Source organism: Loxodonta africana, chromosome 18 (genome assembly GCF_030014295.1).
Source record: "Loxodonta africana isolate mLoxAfr1 chromosome 18, mLoxAfr1.hap2, whole genome shotgun sequence".
NCBI classification, from domain to species: domain Eukaryota; kingdom Metazoa; phylum Chordata; class Mammalia; order Proboscidea; family Elephantidae; genus Loxodonta; species Loxodonta africana.
The window spans coordinates 14622323-14640744 of record NC_087359.1 but is presented as its reverse complement, the minus strand read 5'-3'; the positions used below and the strand labels follow the sequence as shown (position 1 = coordinate 14640744).

Genomic DNA, 18422 nt, shown 5'->3' with positions numbered 1-18422 from the left:
CCTTCCAAGATACTCACCGTAACGCCTGGACAAGGTTAAGGTCAGTGAACTCGTGTAACTCCACAAATGCGTGAAGAACCTGGATATTAAACTCATCTCTACTCAAAAGACAGGGGGGAACCAAGAGTCAGAGGCTGCTACTGAAACCCTGAGACACGCGCACCCCCGCCCAGTCACATCTCCAAACTCAGCGTCCCAGGTCCAGTGCGAAGGCTGATGACTGAACTGCCTCTCAGACACAGCCATCCACCCAGTACAGGAGAATACGGTGTCACCACGGCCCCTGTGTCTACCAACTAATATTCCCTGCAAAAGAGCTTCCCCTCAATACCAATGTGACCACTGTGCCTTAGGACAGAAGAACTGGGAGCATTTGGAGCTTGTCTCTCTGTCATTCCTGACCCCTGTCTCTACCGTGTGTGTGTCCTGGAGGTCTTACCTCTCCCCCAAGTAGTCCCCGATGGCTGTCTTGTTGAGCCCTTCACCTTTATACAGGAACTGGGCAATGTCTTCACAAGTGTTCTTGAGCAGATCGTTCTCCATTAAGAACTGGATCCCCTAGTAAGGCAACAAAGATGCCAATGATGGCCAGCCCCAAAGCACTTAGAACGCGAGGGGGAGGGAGGGGGAGAGCCAGGTGTGGGTGCTGGATACTGAGTAAGTGTCTCTGCATGCCTGCCAACTGACACCAAGGCTCAAGGGAATCAGTTAGGAACTGGGGCTTACAACTCAAGGGAACATGACGTTTGCTCTACAAAGTGGCAGCATAAATGGTAAAGCTCAGGAGAACATCTCTGGGTTCTATCTGAGCACCATAGAAACTCCTGTTCAAAGACCGGTGCTACTTCCTTTTCACTTACCTTTTTAGGGTCCATATTAAATTTTTTCCTGCCCATGGCTACATGTTTGTTCCTCTGCATGTTTTTCCTGTAAAACAACCACCGTAGCCACATTAGTACTGCAGGTCATTGGGAAATACTGCAAGGCTCCTAGGCACCCACTACTCACTCATCAACATGATTACGTTCCAAAGACCAGGTTGTTACAGGAAACCGGTGTTATGTGAGAGTTGGGGGCCGTGTTCCATCTCTGGCATCAGTGTCCCCCCCGCTGTCTGCCAGCTTCCTGTTGCCCACCCCGGGCAGGGACCCTGCTTATCCTCCATCCACCCCATGTGGCCCCCTTTCCGCCTTTCCCCACTGACTTCCCTGGCACCTTTGGGCCCTTGCCCAGCCTCCCCTGCCCACCCACGACCTCGTGTTGTCCTGTTGTCACCCTGCGCCCCCTGAGGCTGGACCAAGATGTCACAGATGAACCAGAGAAGGTGTCCCACCGCCTTTTAGCCTCTGTCCCTTGTGTGGCCCAGTTGTCACTGGGGCCCCGGGTATATTGTTCGGGTGGCCTGCGGAGGGCGCACTGGACCTGGCTGAGGCCCCACATGGGGCCTGGACCATTGGAGGCGCCACCAGAAAATTTTTTTCAGTTATTGTAAATGCGAAATGTCGCTAAGTGAGGAGCTGGTATAGTTTCCACAGCCATAGAGGGTACTGGAAAGATCTGTTCGGGAAAGCAACAGGCACCATCTTGCTTGAGCTATAAAAGACAACCTGATGTTCGGACCCTGCCTACATGCTCATTTGTACCAAATAAGTGGTTTTATTTTTTTTAAGACGATTAAAAAAAAAAAAAAACTTTATTAAGGTATAATTTATATATCATATAATACACCCACTTTAAATGTCCGTTGGAATGATTTTAGCAAGCTTAATAAATTGTGCAGCCACCACTATAATCCAGGTTTAGAACATTTTCATCACCCCGGTAAAACTTCTCACAGCCGTTTACAGTTAACCCCCATTCCAGCTCCGAGCTCCAGGCAACCATTCATCTTTCTGTCTCCACAGATCTGCCTTTTTCAGACAAATCATATAAATAGAATCATACAACATGTGGAGTTTCACATCTGGCTTCTTTCACTTAGCATAACGCTTTTGAGGTTTATGCGTGCTATAGTATATATCTGTCCTTCATTCCTTTTTACGGCTAAACAATATTCCACTAACGAGCCCTGGTGGTACAACAGTTAAGCACTTGGCTGCTAATCAAAAGGTGCGCAGTGTGAACCCACCAAGCAGCTCTGTGGGAGAAAGACCCGGCAATCCACTCCCATAAAGGTTACACCCTAGAAAACCCTATGGAGCAATTCAACTCTGTCATATAGGGCCACTATGAGTTGGAATTGCCACATTCCGCTGTATAGACATACCCCACTTTGTTTATCTGTTCACCGGCTGATGGACATGTAAGTTGTTTCCCTTTGGGGGCTAGTGTAAATAATATTGTTATAAACATCCATGTACAAGTCTTTGTGTGGACATATGTTTTCATTTCTCTTGGGTAGTAGATACCCAGGAGTGGACATTGCTGGGCTGAATGGCACATTTATGTTTAACTTTTTAAGAAACTACCAACTGAACATGGTTTTCTTGACTGTGCATCAGAATGAAGAATTCAGATTCCCAGACCATACTTCTCTGAATGTGGTCCCATACCAGCAGCTCCCTGCCCCCTGCCCTGTATTCTCAGCTCTACCGAAATGAGAGTCATGGCTCTAGGCTGCTGCCCTAAATGTCAGCAAACTACAGCCCGTGGGCCAAACTTAGCCCCTCTGCATGGTTTTGTAAATAAGGATTTTTTGAAACACAGCCACACCATTTGTTTACATGTTGGCTGTGGCTGTTTCACACTACAAGGCACTGCTGAGTGGTTGTACAGAGACCACGTGGCCTGCAAAGCCCAAAATATTTACTATCTGGCCCTTTACTGAGCAAGTTCACCGAGCCCTGCTCTGGACCGCCAGGACGGCACCACAACAAACACTTCTGGCCCTTCCTGGTAAATAATGAAATAATAACATAAGATGCCATCATTCCCAGCAACTCTGGAATGACTATAATAAAACCGAACTTCATTAACAAGGCTATATCAGGGCAAATTTACTTGGCTGTCTAATCGTTTTTGTTCTAAATCCAGGAAGATTACTCTGACTAGTATTTCCAAACAAATACCACAGAGAAAAGCCTGGTTCATGATTTCCATTGAGCGTGCTGTGGCAACTTCAGGGGCACTCACCGAAGCCATACGCATACTGCTAATGCACCCTCCTGTGCTTTAGCCTGGTCCCAGCCGGGCGCTTCCCCGAGGCCACCAGCAAGTACGACATGGAGAGCCCAACTTCACATACTTACACTGTGAGATCTCTGCCAACTACAGTCACATTCTTACCTGGGACACTGATTTCACTAGCAGGTCAGCTGGCTGCTTCAGAGACCCCATCGCACTGGCTCAGGTCCTGGAGCCATTTCTCTAAGGGGCTTTTCCCATTTTCTATACTCAGATTTTACACCACGACAGGATACCCCAAACAAAACAGTTATGTTACTCTTACTATATCACCTCAATTAACTAATACATATAAGTTTTAGATCTTGCAGTAGGTATATATTATCTCTATTTGCTTAAATAGCATTTAGGGTCATTTCTACCAAAGGGCGGTGTCAGGCCTTTGATTGAAAACATGACAGCCCTCCTGTGGAAGGTCAGAACTGATGTAACGCCTATCTGGAGAACACACCCACGGTAAGTCAGAACTATCTGTCCTTATTTTCAGGGGTCTGCAAGTAACTGCCCTTTTCAGGGCTTTCAATACAGGAAAACCATTTTAGGTTCCAGGTTTTTAAAAAATAGCCTAGTTACCACACTCTGACTCACAGCTTCAGATGCAACTAATGAGAGCTACAAATCCTTATGACTAGCTGAGCATTTTTAGGGTGCCTTAATCATTCACAGGAAACCCTGTGGCGTGGTGGGTAAGAGCTACGGCTGCTAACCAAAAGGTTGGCAGTTTGAATCCACCAGGCGCTCCTTGGAAACTCTATGGGGCAGTCCTACTCTGTCCTATAGGGCGGCTATGAGTCAGAATCGACTTGACGGCAGTGGGTTTGTTTCCTTGTAACCATTCACACTCCTGGTGCTTTCATTTCCGTGGTGCGTTGTGATAATCCACAGAGAATTAATCCAGTGAAACCCAACAGCACACTGAGTTCTGAATGTGTGTGTGCAGATGCCAAAGCATATAGGAAGGAGCCACACCAAAATATCAGGAACAGTCATCCCTGCCATGGGGGATTACGGGAAATTTGTTTTCTTCATATCTTTCTGTATTTTACCAACTTTCTGCAATAAATATGTATTACCCTTGTAGTCAGAAAGAAAGCTAGTTTTTTCTCACAAACCATCGCCATGGAGTTGGTTCTGACTCAGAGCGACGCTATGGGACAGGGTAGAACTGCCCCACAGGGTTTCCAAGGCTATAAATGTCTTACGGAAGCAGACCGCCACATCTCTCTCCTGAGGAGCAGCTAGTGGGTTTGAACCACCAAGCGTTTGGTTAGCAGTTGAGTGCTTAACCACTGCACCACCAGGGTTCCTTGCTTTTTTCTTTTTATGTTTTAAAAATAATTGAGGTGTAATTTACATCCAACAAAATGCATAAATCTTAAGTGAACAGTTCAGTGTGTCCTGACAGGAACAGACGTCCTGCGACCAGCACCCCGATGCACACGGAGCACTCCTGTCGCCCTAGACGTTCCGTGTGTCCCCCTCTAGCCAGTCGTCCCTCTCCACACCTCGGGGCGACCATCCTTGGACCTCTACCATCCCAGCTTGGTTTTGCTGAGCCAGAGCCTCACAGGCACGGAAGGGTCTGGTATGTACGGCTTCTCTCACTCATGTTTGTTCACAGTCACCGCGTTGCTGCACGTTAGTAGTTCAGTCCTTTGCACTGCTGAGTCACCACCTGTTATATGACTGTATACGTGACCTCAATCTGTTCATCCATTCACCTGTTGGTAGACTTCTAGGCTATTTCTAGGTTTTGACTACTTTAAACAAGAATGCTATAAATATTCTTGTACGAGGTTGTTTCGTGAACACGTTTTCATGTCTCCTGGGTAAATACCGAGGAGTCGAATTGCTGGGTGACAGCATAGCTGTATGTTTAAAGGAATCACCACACTGTTTACCCAAATGGTTATATAATTTTTCTCTCACTAGAACTTGCCAGCAGCAGGTATCACCAATGTTTTTACTTTTGCCATCCTAGTGGGTGTGAAGTAGCCTCTCATGGTAGTTTTAAGTTACATTTCCTTCCGAACAATGACGTTAAGCATCTTGTCATGTGCATACTGTACTTCTCTTGTGAAGTTTGTTCAAGTTTTTTGCCCATTTTTTATTTGGGCTGTCTTTTTATTGTTGAGCTGTATGAGTTCTTTATATACCCTGGGTACAAGTCTATTTTCAGATATGTGTATTACAAATATTTTCTTTTAGTCTGTGACCTGTCTATTCATCCCCTCTAACAGTATCTTTTATAAGAGCATAAGTTTTAAATTTTGATGAACTCTGATTTATCAGTTTTTAAGCTACAATTTGTTAAATGGAAAGAAAGCTATAACCGAAGCTGATGAGATAGAGGCAGTCAGTGATGAGCGGGCCACTTTCTACAGAACACCCAGCCTCACTAATGCCTAATGGCACCACCCACAAGAGTTTAAAATAACAAAATCAAACAGCCTTATGAAGCCAGACAGGGAGACTTAGGCTTAGGAAAATACAGACATGGAGTGAATTGGAAGCAGCCTATTTATTGCATTAAACAGTTAGAAAACGGTCTGGGAACCCCATTCAAAACTAAACTCTCAAAGTCACTAACATTTCATGTAGTTAAAAGAAAGAAAGGAAAAAAACAAAACAAAACAAAAAAACACCTGCAAATACTCCTTGTTATTTTGCACTATCATTTCATTTCTACATTCTCTTCCCTTATGTGTTTGGGAGGCACAGGCAAGCTTGTGGTTTTACCCAGACAAAATTGGACGCTAGCCTTCTGAAAGTGTACTCAGTTATTAGTTAAGCCTTTCTTTCACACAAAGGAAAAACAGAACCTTTAAAACACAAACACACAGGAAAACAGAGCGGAAGATGTAGCAACTCGCACAAAAATTCAAGGGTGGTTTCAGGCTTTCTGGGACCACAGGCGTTATCTAGCCCCCTCCATCTAGGAGCTTCTGCCCCAGAGGCTGGAGGGCAGAAAGTGTGGCATGTATGTGCTTATAGGAAAAGCAGAAGGACAGACAGCCTACTTTCCCCTTACGAGTGCCACACAAGCACAATCAGGGGCTGCTGCACTGAGAAGATGCAGCCTCCAAGGCCGCTCAGCAGCAGGAAAGACTCACCTCTCTTCTGTGGATCCCAGGTTCTCAATTTCATTAGCTACTTCTGCTATCTCATCCTTCAGCCTCTACAAGATAAACAGTCCAAAATTACCAGGAGAAAACAGCACAGACCAAACCAGAACTTCTGCAATCTTACCTAACTCCCACCAACCAAAACATAAAAGAAGACAAACAATAATCCCAAATAGTCAGTTAGGAAAATTCATTCATTTAACAAGTATTTATTCAGCTGCTGCTAGATTAACAAGCATTCTGGAGAATACAAAGTCGAAAAGACATAGCTCCTGACTGCAAGGAGTTTATGGTCTAGGAAAGAAATTTATAATCATATATAATGTGTAGAAAACATCCCTGAAGAAGGACATCATGCTTGGTGAAGCAGAGGGTCGGCGAAGCAGAGGGTCGGCGAAGCAGAGGAGGACCCTCAGCAAGATGAACTGACACAGTGACTGCAACAATTGGCTCAAACATAGCAACGACTGTGAGGATGGCACAGGACCAGGCAGTGTTTCATTCTGTTGTACATACGGTCGTTAGGAGTTAGAAGTGGCACAATGGCACCTAACAGCAACAACAAAAAATATATATCCAACCCTCAAAATGGCTGCCTCAATATAGTCTATCAGGCCAAATTTGTTATTTACTAAACACGAGTATGATACCAAAAACCAAACTCACTGCTGTCGAGTTGATTCTGACTCACAGTGACCCTACAGAAGACCTTTAATAAAGCACCACACTCCAAGGCTGCTGAGCCAGCAATAGTTGGACTGGGCCAACACTACCTCTTAGTGGCTAGTGAAGGGACTGTCTGAGCCGGTAGAAGGCCTTTCCACCACCATCTTCCCCGTGCAAGCCTGCCCTCAGAGCAGAGGGACTGCTGAGCTTTCCCTAGTATTTACCAGTGAAACAGGAATCAAATATTAGTGAAAACTACCAAAATACACTCAAACCAACAACCGGAGCAAGAAAAGTCCTTCCTCTCCATACCACCACTTGGTGGTTACAGGCCAGCCCCCTCCCTTACCCTGGCTTTGAGCTCCCAAAGGTTTTACCAAGAATTCCAGAAGACTAATATTTGCCACTTTGACAGCTAGAATAATCCAACCAATGACTTCTATAACTTATTTCCTATGAAGTTTGGCAGTTCTGAAAGGAACTTAGAAAAATACTAATAAAATAGCTATCACTGATTAAATATCTCCTATGGACCTTTTTTTTTATGGACCAGAAGGAAACCCTGGTGGCATAGTGGTTAAACTGCTAACCAAAAGGTCGGCGGCTTGAATCTACCAGGCGCTCCTTGGAAACTCTACAGGGCAGTTGTACTCTGTCCTATAGGGTCGCTATGAGTTGGAATCAACTTGATGGCACTGGGTTTGGCTTTTTGGAGGGACCAGAAGGAGGCCTGGGGTGCAGTGGTTAAGAGCTCGGCTGCTAAGCAAAAACTCAGCACTTTGAATCCACCAGCTACTCCCTGGAAACCCTATGGGGCAGTTCTACTCTGTCCTATAGGGTCATAGTAAGTTGGAATTGACTTGACGGCAATGAGCTGCTGTTTTTTGTTTAGGGACCAGAAATTATGCCAAGTCCTTTATAAATATTAAGTCATTTAACCCTTACAACAACCCGTGAAGCAGGTTATTTTCTTATGTACCTTACAAAGGAAGAAACCGAAATTCAGAGAATCAACATTCTGTCTCTGAGATCACTGGGCTAGCAGATGGCAAAGCCAGACGTGGCCCCAGTCTCCTGAGCCCAGTGCTCACGTCCTACACCTTCTCTCCCCACTCCCAGCATGCACTGGGTGACCAGCAGCCAGAAGGCGGCTCAGGAGGCAGCAGACTGGGCTTCATTCTGCTCTAACAGCTGGCCAGTTGTGTGACTCTCCTGAGATCCCATGTTCTCATGGGAAGCGGAGGAGATTATCAAAACTACATTTTGCTCACAATTGCAGTGACAGCAGGTCAGGAAATTATGGAGAAGACGCTCCGGGCAGGACACGCTCCCAAACACAAATGTGTCACTGCTCTGCGTGCACTGGAAAACCCCGCCGCCCTCCCACCTGTATGTCGGCCAGCAGCTCCTGCTTCCGGCGACGGATGTTCTGCAGCTCTTGACGCTCCTCTGGAGTCAGGTCACTGGGAACTATAAAGAGAGAGAAAACTGTTAGCAGGAGAGCTTTTATCTCACCAAAAATAAAGAACCATTGAAAATTCAGATACCACAAAAGGAGAAAGATACCAAGAAAGAAGCTAGAAGCCAGTTTCAGAAATAACCAACTGCTAAGAATAGTTCTGGTCCAATGCCCCATCAGGTTTACCAAAGAAAGAAAAGGCCTTAAGTCACGGCGAGAAGCTCTTAGAAAAGAACACTTGGAAGGAAAGAGAGAGAAGACCGCCTACGGCTATGTTAGGTTGGCTTTGAGTGGGAAGGAAGACTGCTAGCTGAATGCCTTCCCTTTTTTTTTCCACCAACCCTCACAAAGGGAGGGGACTTCAGGCCCGTTACCTTGCTCAGGCCCTGGCACCCTCATCATCCAAAAAGGACCAGCACGGCCTCACGGGGCCTGACCTGGGGAGGGGGCGAGCTGCCAAGCCCCGTGAACAGCTTTGTTCCATTTCCGTGGGGGAAGGAGACTACACACAGAGAAATCTAGGATACATGCCAAGCTTAGCCCTGGGACAGGGGACTTTCCCTTGCTGCTCACACCCTTCCACACCGTTGGAATGATGCTCTAAAACAAGCTCATCGCTGGCCAAAGCCGTTCCATTCACAGTCCCCCATGAGCCTCATCTGCATTCCTCCAGCACCCATCTCCTCCCCTCTAAGGAGAAAGCCCTCTAGGTGACCCTTCTGAAGGTGCTGTGGGAACTCGGTGGCCAAGGGGGAAGGATAGGGTAGAAATCGGGCAAACCTGGGGTCACACCCCAGCTCCAATCTACCCCATACCAGCTAGGTGACTTTGGACAGCTGACTTCACCCCTCTGAGCCACAGTTTTGCCATCAGTAAGGGGGAGATACATCTCTCACTTCATGGGGGCTGCTGTGAGGATGGAATAAAACAGACTGATTGACGCACCTGGAACCCTCCGTGGGGCTTAGCAGGAGCTCAGTGTGGCCCCTCTTCCCTCCACCATGGCCAAATCCAAAGGCCCCAGAGCAGGGCGTGCCCTTCTATCTATCCAGCAGGCAGCTGCATTAGAGCCTCACTGTGTGACGGTGGGCCAAGAGCCACAGGTGGCCACTAAGCACCTGTGATATGACCGGACATGCTCAAGGTATGCTGCAAGTGTGAAATACACACCAGACTGTGTACCAAAAAAGGGTAAAATGTCGCTAATATTTTATATTGATTACACATGGAAAAAGGAGCCCTGGTGCTGCAACAGTTAAGCACCTGGCTGTTAACCAAAAGGTCAGAGGTTTGAACCGTCAGCGGTTTCTCCGGAGAAAAGACCTCGCGATCTGCTCCCGTAAAGACTACAGCCAAACCTTAGAGGGCAGTGAGCTTATGGCAGTGGGAGAGAAACAACTCAGAAAAGGAGGCTGAGGATGGCTGCACAACTCGAAGAATGTAATCAATGTCACTGAGCTGTTCATGTAGAAACGTTTGAACTGGTGTATGTTTTGCTGTTTAGATTCTGAACAACAAAAAGATCACGGCCAAGAAAACCCTATGGGGCAGTTTTACTCTGTCGCATGGGGTGGCTATGAGTTGGAACTGACTTGATGGTACCCAACAACAACATACATTGAGACCATAATAATTTGATGCACTGGATTAAATAAAATGATTATTTTAATGGATTTCCCCACAGCTACTAGAAGATGAAATGCACTGGCAGCTCGCACTCTGTTTCTACCGGACAGCACTCAGCGCTGGAGTCACATCTCTGCCTGGGCACAGGTGGGACACACACTCTACCTATGGCTGTGAAATTCAGTCTACCACGTCCAGGGAACAGGTACTTTCCCCCAAGTGTCTCATGAACATCACTGAAGATAACCAAGACGGCGGAAGCATTAGACCACAATTAAGCCTACCAAACCAAACCAAACTCATTGCCTCATTCCGACTCATAGTGACCCTATAGGACAGAACAGAACCACCCCATAGGGTTTCCAAGGAGTGACTGGTAAATTCCAACCAACCTTTCCATTTGTAGCCGTAGCTCTTAACCACTGCACCACTAGGGTTTCCCATTAAGCCTACCAAACCAAAACCAAATCCAGTGCCGTTGAGTCGATTCCAACTCATAGTGACCCTATAGGACAGAGTTGAACTGTCCCATAGAGTTTCCAAGGAGCTCCTGGTGGATTCAAACTGCCGGACTTTTGGTTAGCAGCCATAGCACTTAACCACTATGCCACCAGGGTTTCCATTAAGCCTACAGCAGGGGCTAATCATCTACTTAGAAAAGCAGCTTCTTCCTTTTTCCCAGCCTTCTCTAGAAAAGGTGCCTTTTAGACTTCTCCAAGCCCCATATAAGAAACGCATCTTATGTCACAACCCAATTCTCCATACATTCAGGCATCAGAAGCAACACCACTGTCTTAGGCACCTAGTGCTACTATAACAGAAATACCACAAGTGGATAGCTTTACCACAGAGACATTTATTTTCTCACAGTCTAGTAAGCTAGAAGTCCAAATTCGGGGCATTAGCTCCAGAGAAAGGCTTTCTCTTTCTGCCGGCTTTGGAGCAAGGTCCTCGTCACCCATCTTCTCTTGGTCTGGGAGAATCTCAGCGCAGGAACTTCAGGGTCCTTTTGCAGGAACCTCAGGTCCAAAGGATGCTGCTTTCTTGGTGGTATGAGGTCCCCAGCTCTCTGCTTACTTCCCTTTCCTTTTATCTCTTGAGAGATAAAAGGTGGTGCAGGCCACACCCCAGGGAAACTGCCTTTATATTGGATCAGGGATGTGACCTGGTAAGGGTGTTACAAAAATCCCACCCGAATCCTCTTTAACATAAAATTAGAATCACAAAATGGAGGACAACCACACAATACTAGGAATCATGGCCAAACCAAGTTAATACACACATTTTCGGGGGGGAAATAATTTAATCCATGACATTCTACCCTTTGGCCCCCAAAAATGACATTCTTGAAACATGCAAAACATATTCATCCCATCATATCATAGCAAAAGTCTTAACTCCAAGTCCAAAATCCAAAAATTCCTCTTCATCTGTGAAATCTAGAATACAAGTTATCTGCTTCCAAAAGTATAATGGCAAAACGGGCACAAGCTAGACGTTTCCATTACAAATGGGAAAAGCTGGAGGAAAAGAAGGGATAACTGGCACGAAGCATGTCAGCAGAACACATAACATTAGCTCTTAAGGCTCTGAAAACAATCCTGTGTTCTCTGAGACAATTGACACAATGGCCCTGCCCTCCAGACTCTAAGTATTGGTCACACTCTCTGGATTCTGAGTGGAGGCCCCTCAGCCCTGGGCTTCAGCTCCGCCTTCCTTGCCCACTGGGACAGCAGCTCTGCCCCCTCGGCTTTAAGTGCACCATTCTTCTAGTCCATCTGAGTGGCAACTCCACCCTTAGAAACACCAGAGGCCGTGGCTCCACCCTTTGAAACCCCTGAGGTCATAGCCATACCTTTTGAGACTGAGGTAGCTCTGCTTCCTGTGTTTTTTGTCTCTTCAGCTTCTGCTTCCCAGTTTCTAGGCCTCTCGGCTCCTAGGGTCTCACACCTGCATCTGCCCTGCTGGGGCAAGTGTTCCAAAGCTCTTGTAGCTCAACCTATAAATGCCTTGAGGCACCCCACTCTGCCAGGAAGCCTCCTGTGCGCAGGCACTCAGCACCCTCGCTCCGTGGGTCCGCTTCAGCCCTGTCAGGTGCTGGTCTCCTGGTTCTGCTGCTGCTGGTTCGCTGGTGCCGCCATTCCTCTGCTGCTGTTTCTTACCATCTGTGCCTTCTCTGGTGTTAGCAGTTCTCCTCACTTTCTTCTGAGTCTTCTATCCATCCATTCATGGTTTCAAAACAGCTTCCACATTTTAGGTATCTGTTAGAGCAGCACCCCACTCTCTCAATACCAAATTCTGTCTTAGGCATCTAGTGCTGCTGTAACAGAAATACCATAAGTGGGTGGCTTTAACTAGAGAAATTTATTGTCTTACAGTCTAGTAGGCTAGAAGTCCAAATTCAGGGCATCAGCTCCAGAGGAAGGCTTTCTCTCTCAGTCAGCTCTGGAGGAAGGTCCTTGTCATCCATCTACTCTTGGTCTGGGAGAATCTCAGTGCAGGAATCTCAGGTCCAAAGGACCCTCTCTGCTCCCAGTGCTGTTTTCTTGGTGGTATGAGGTCCCCAACTCTCTGCTTACTTCCTAAAAGGTGGTGCAGGCCACACCCCAGGGAAACTCCCCTTATATTGGATCAGGGATGTGACCTGGTAAGGGTGTTACAACAATCCTACCCGAATCCTCTTTAACATAAAATTACAACCACAAAATGGAGGACAACCACAGAATACTGGAAATCATGGCCTAACCAACTTAACACACACATTTTTGGGGGGTCATAATTCAATCCATGACAATCATCGTGTGAAACACACTGCTATCTTCTGTTGTTTGATGCTTCACTTAACAGTGCTTGGAACCCACTAGATGGATTTCATAGCCCACCTAACTCACTGAGTCCTGTAGTTGGAAAACACTACTTCTCTAGAGGCTGAAATAGACAGCCACTTTTGTGAGTTCTGTGCGAACCCTTAAATATTCCAACAGACCCCCTAAATCCCACTCAGGTCCTCCTCCCAGGAGTGGCCCTAAACTGCGTCCACCTGAGCCTCCTGGCACCATCATCAATGCCCCCCCTGCGGGTACTGGCACCTCTGTAAACTGCCGAGCTAAGAATTCAGGAGAAATTTAAGCTAGCAACAAATTAGCTTAAATAGGAGCAAAGATCACTTTGAAACCCAGTTCAAACTCTACTGATAAATCTCTTACTCTAGAGAAATGCGTGCCCAAAGGTCATCATTCCCAGGTCTCCAGGAACATTTCTGGCCCATGAAGACAATACAATCCCTTTAAGAAATTAATTCCCTGACGTTCTAGAAGACAAATATTCATTCCAATGTAGCTTCTGAAAATTTGGGGCAACAGTCCACTTTTTAAAGTAGTTATTCCATGGGAGAGGATCAATAATTGGTCTTTGATTTTGAAACTACAGAACTGGTTTAATCAGATTACCAATAAGTCTCTCTATCCAAGCAGAAACAGAGCTGAGGCTAAATTCAAGATCCTCAAAATTGAGGCTGATGAAGAACCATCAAGTACAACAACTGGTATCGCAAGACTGCTGTCTACCCTGAGACACCAATTTTGATCACGAAGCTCTGTGGTTGCTTTCCTTTCAGAATTTAAGCACCCACAATTCTGATTAGCATCCACATGTGACAATCTGTCTAAAGGACCACACTCTGGTTTCTGTATTGTAAATCCAAGCATCCCTTTTAAGTCCCCCTTCCAAGATACTAGTATAAATGGTAAAAGAACAAAAAAGACCTAAATTTACAATATCAAAGAGCACCAGAGAGGGGCCATCAGAAGAGATTTCAACAAATTTCCAGAAAGGAAGTGCTGATACCTTCTTCTAGAATGTAAACTCCACAGGGCAAGGATCTTGTATGCCTTGTTAAGGATTATGTTTGCAGTAGTGCAGTGATTAAGAGATTGTTTGTGGTACCGCAGTGATTAAGAACTCGGCTTCTAACCAAAAGGTTGACAGTTCGAATCCACCAGCAGCTCCTTGGAAACTGTATGAGGCAGTTCTACTCTGTCCTATAGTGTTGCTATGAGTTAGAATTGACTAAACAGCAACGAGTTTAAGCAAGGTGCCTAGCCCAGAAAAAATTCTAATATGTATTTATTCCCAGGCAAAAACAAAAGAATGGAATTCACTTTCTGATGAGAGAGCCCAGGGCAAAGCTCTCTGTATTCTAACATGTGACCAGTTGCCATCGAGTCAGCTCCAACTCATGGCAACGTCATGTGTGTGAGAACACGCCTGTGCTCGGCAGGGTTTTCAACGCTGATTTTTCAGAAGTAAATCAGCAGGCCTTTCTTTCAAGATGCCTCTGGGTGGACCTGAACCTCCAAACTTACGGTTAACAGCCGAACATGTTAACCCTTTACACATCCCGGGGCTTCCGTTCTAACATTGAGAGGACCTGATATTACCCTAAAGCAAAGTAGGCCCTTCCCGGTCGGTCACCCAGAGCAAAGGCTCACTATCTACAAGCCCCACCGCACACACAGAGCTCCTACTTCACCTAGCTAGGGCTTCCTCCTCACACTTACAGAGATAACCAAGGGCCGTTGGCTACTAGAAGGGAACCTACAGAACGAATGAGAAAGACCAACACAGGAAACAGAAAAATCAACCCTGAGCAACAGGGATAATTATGGGAACGAAAGATCTTGAAAGGAACAGGACTTTCACTTAAAACACAATAAAACATTTAAAAAAAGAACAGGAAACTCTGAAAAAGGAAGCTCTTGGAAATAAACACCCCCTTCACCTCCCAAAATAAGTTAAAAAGTTAGGGCACTCTTGCAGAACAAAGAACAAAATGACTTGAAAATATAAGCATGATTGAAAGTGTCCATCAATTAATCAGCACATATATATTTTTTAATCCTACAGAGAAACGTAATAGTAAAAATTCAGAAGCTAAGAATTAACGAAGATCCTAAACCTCTACGGGTGGAGGAGGGGGTCTGACCATGGACAAGGGAAGCAGCAGCTGTCGGCGTCAAGAGGGGTAACAGCGGTACTGGAGACAGTGGAGTGGGGCTTTCAAAGTTCCAAATGAAAATCACGTGGGCCCTAGAATTCTCAGACATGTAGGAGGGCAAAAGAGAATCACTTCAGACATGGAAGGACTAAGACAGTTCATCTTTCATGTGCCTTTCCCAAGAAGTTGTAAGGGGGAAGGTGAGGGGGAGAGCTTGCATTCGGGAAGAGGAAGAGGCAGTGGGTGGTGACATTCCTCAATAAGACAGTCCCTACAAAGGAAGAGACAGGGTATGGTTACATTCCTCAATAAGATGGTCCCTACATAGCTAAACTTTAAGCCTAGGAAATGATCTTCACAGGGGTCTTTGATTTGATAAAGTCCTTAACTTGATAAAGTCCCTAACTTGATAAGATCCCTAACTTGGTAATTAAAACCTTAAGCCAAGGAAATAGTCTTCACAGGGGGTCCTGTCCTGGCTTTTAAAAGTTAACAGAGACAGGTAAGAGACAAGAAAGATATAAAACCCTAAGAAAAGGACTATCGGGGCACTCGGATTCTTTCTCCACCTGAGTAGCCCGCTGGACGCTTCCTAGTCAAGTGTACTTTTACTACTAACCCTCTGCTTGCTAACGAACCTCTGCTCGCTTGGCACAATTTGTCTCAGTGTTTGAATTCTTTCCTACACCGAAGACAAGAACCGAGGCCATTCTCCGGTAACAAAGTCACTTCGGGAATTGGAAGACTTGGCTACAGGAATAGGGGACTGACTCAGGGGCCTGAGGGTATCCAACACACAGCTCACACCCACTCACACAGGACAGACATGAGACCAGATGGGAGCAGGAAGCCACGGGGCTCCAAGAAGAACGCCGTCATAAAGAATGAAATAGATTTCAAACAACGGAACGAATGAGAAGGTAGCTTAGAAATACTTGTAATATGAGAAGGTGGTATTCAGCCGTCTCCCGACAAAATTAAAAGGCAATTGGAAACAGGAAAAACAAAAACCAAAGGAATTTGAGGTATAAATGAGGAAAGCCACCATATGACATGGTTTTGAGCAGGGTCTCTACGTGACCTTGACACTAGGCACCGCTTCCTCTGAGTGGGGTCAGGACCACAGAGAAGGAAATTCATCTGCACCCACAGCTGGGCCCTGGAGGGAGCACTGCTTACCTTCTTACACTGTTAGACTCAGTCTGTAGACAAAGCATGAAAGACCAACCCAGGCTAGAGAACAAGAGTCGTGCTATCAGTGCTGGTCATGTTAAAGCGAAGGCACAGCTGACCAGTCTGAAGGTGGGAGGGAGGGAAAGGAGGCGAGCAGAGAGAAAAGGAGGGTGCCCATTGCTTCCTCTTACAAAACAGGGAGTCAGGAGGCGCTGCTAGGAGATATGTGATGGACAAGAAAATAAGTTTTAAATACATTTATGGAGGTTTTCAGGGTAAAATAAAAACAAACCCACTGCCGTCCAGTCATTTCCAATTCACAGCGGCCCTCTAGGACAGAGTAGAGCTGACCCAAAGGGTTTCTGAGGCTGTAAATCTTTACGGAAGGAGACAGCCACATCTTGAGCAGACAGTGGTGAGTTCGAACCATCGACCTTTCGGTTAGCAGATAAGCACTTTAACCACTGCGTGACCAGGACTCATATTTATGGAGGTTTCCAAGATAAAAATAAAGGAATTCAAGATTGTGATAAAGCTATCAAGATGGACAGGGGCGGGAAGGCAGACAATTATGTAAGCGAGCTTCATCCTCATCCATCCAGGAGAAAGTCAGGACTGAGTCTTTGATTTTGACAAAATAATCAGTGGTATCAGGATATTAAACATGAATTTGGCAGCACCCACCAGAAGATCTAAAACCAGAGAAAGTTCGCTAACAGCGGTAGCTTCCGGGGAGCGGGTCTGGGAATAAAGAGAGATGGGGCATAAGAATGCCTGAATATTCGCTTTAAAAAAAAATAACATATATGTACTGCTGTAATTTAAAAATGGAAAGTAAAAGTGTTAACACACAGCTGCTAGAAGAGACAGACTTCTCTATCCTAGTGGTCAGGCCGAAAAGGCTTCCAGCCAATTTGCAGTTGGAATAAACAAGCCACTCACTCACATTTATTTTGCTCCAGTCTCCTGACACTAACCACACGCTTTCTAAGTTACTTTTTCCTTCCATACTCAGCAACTTTATGTCACAATGCTGCTTCCTCTTCGGTTCAACGAATCATCCCAGAGCTTAAAAACAAACAACAAAACAAGCCGATCCAGATCTGCTTTTTCTAAGGGTATTTGGCTCTATTTGAGAGGAGGAAAAATCCAGCATTTTAGGAACTGTATTTTTTTCCTCCACGTGAAACTTATCAGCACAACCCAAAATCTTCAATCCGAGCCTTCACCATCATGTGCCCGTGAGAAAAAGCAGCATTCCAGAGAAGATGTCTGACTTCCTCCAATGCCATCAAGAATCCAAGCCACTGCTGGAGAGATCGAGGGAGGATGGGTTTCCACGGCCTTGGCTGATGTCCTGAGGACCCTGAGAAGACCACAGCCCAGGACAGGAAGGAGACCTGGCCCTCAGAGATGATTCGTACACAGGCGTCTGGGGGAAAGTTAACATCTATCTGTGTCGCTTCTTTTCTGCATAGCCATTAGGGTTAACCTTACGGGCCAGATGGCAAAGCAACAAACAAGTCCTTCCTTCCCCCGTGGCCACGTGCTGCTGCCATGCTTCTTTGCCAGGGAAGCAGTAAGCCCTGTTGTCTTTAAAAACATAGCAGCAGGGGAGGGTGGGGGGTATGCTGCGGGCCCCCCCGCCACCCCTGCCACCAGCCTGAGCACAAAGCGGGCAGGAGAGAACAGAGCTACCACCACACAGCTCTCCCCGGTGTGCAGGTGGCCTGGCGGCCTCCTCACCTTCCCCAGGGCCTGCAGGACCAGGGAGGCCAGGCCTAAGGAATTCCTTCCGCAAAGGTTCATTTACAAAGTGTCCTGCTTGGAGTCACGGGGCAGGGTCCAATGCCTGCCCCCTCACCATGCCTTTCCAGGGTTTCGATTTAATGAAGGGATTAGAGCCACTACAACAACAAGGGGCCATTGTGCTCGCAGTGAATAGCAGAGCCACACAAGGGCAGCTGGCGGGTGTTTATTTATTCGGCTGTGGCTCTGCAGATTTTAGCAGCAACCCGGGGTTGAAACGGGCTCCACGCGCGGGGCGTACAAAGGAAGACTGTCTTAAAGGAGCCGCATCCCCTCGCCCAGCCAGGCGACTGTGCAGAAGCACATTGTGGGCTCCTGTCTACCCGTCACCAACACTGCCCTGGCCACTGGGCAGAGCTGCACCGTTAGGGTAAATGGGCAAAGC

The 18422-nt window shown here is 46.4% G+C and overlaps 1 protein-coding gene across 4 annotated transcripts in view; it reads right to left on the bottom strand.

The window, feature by feature from the left end:
* Positions 1-18422, bottom strand: part of CYTH1 (cytohesin 1) — a 113937-nt gene that overhangs the window by 21041 nt on the left and 74474 nt on the right. For 3 of the 4 annotated variants that reach the window (XM_064270636.1, XM_023556845.2, XM_023556846.2), the window contains 5 exons: positions 8362-8444; positions 6297-6361; positions 861-927; positions 440-558; positions 18-98 (listed from right to left, as the gene is read on the bottom strand). In XM_064270636.1, coding sequence (XP_064126706.1) covers positions 18-98; positions 440-558; positions 861-927; positions 6297-6361; positions 8362-8444 — 415 coding nt within the window. The remainder of the gene's footprint in view (positions 1-17; positions 99-439; positions 559-860; positions 928-6296; positions 6362-8361; positions 8445-18422) is intronic. The other variant, XM_064270637.1, reaches the window with a different exon arrangement.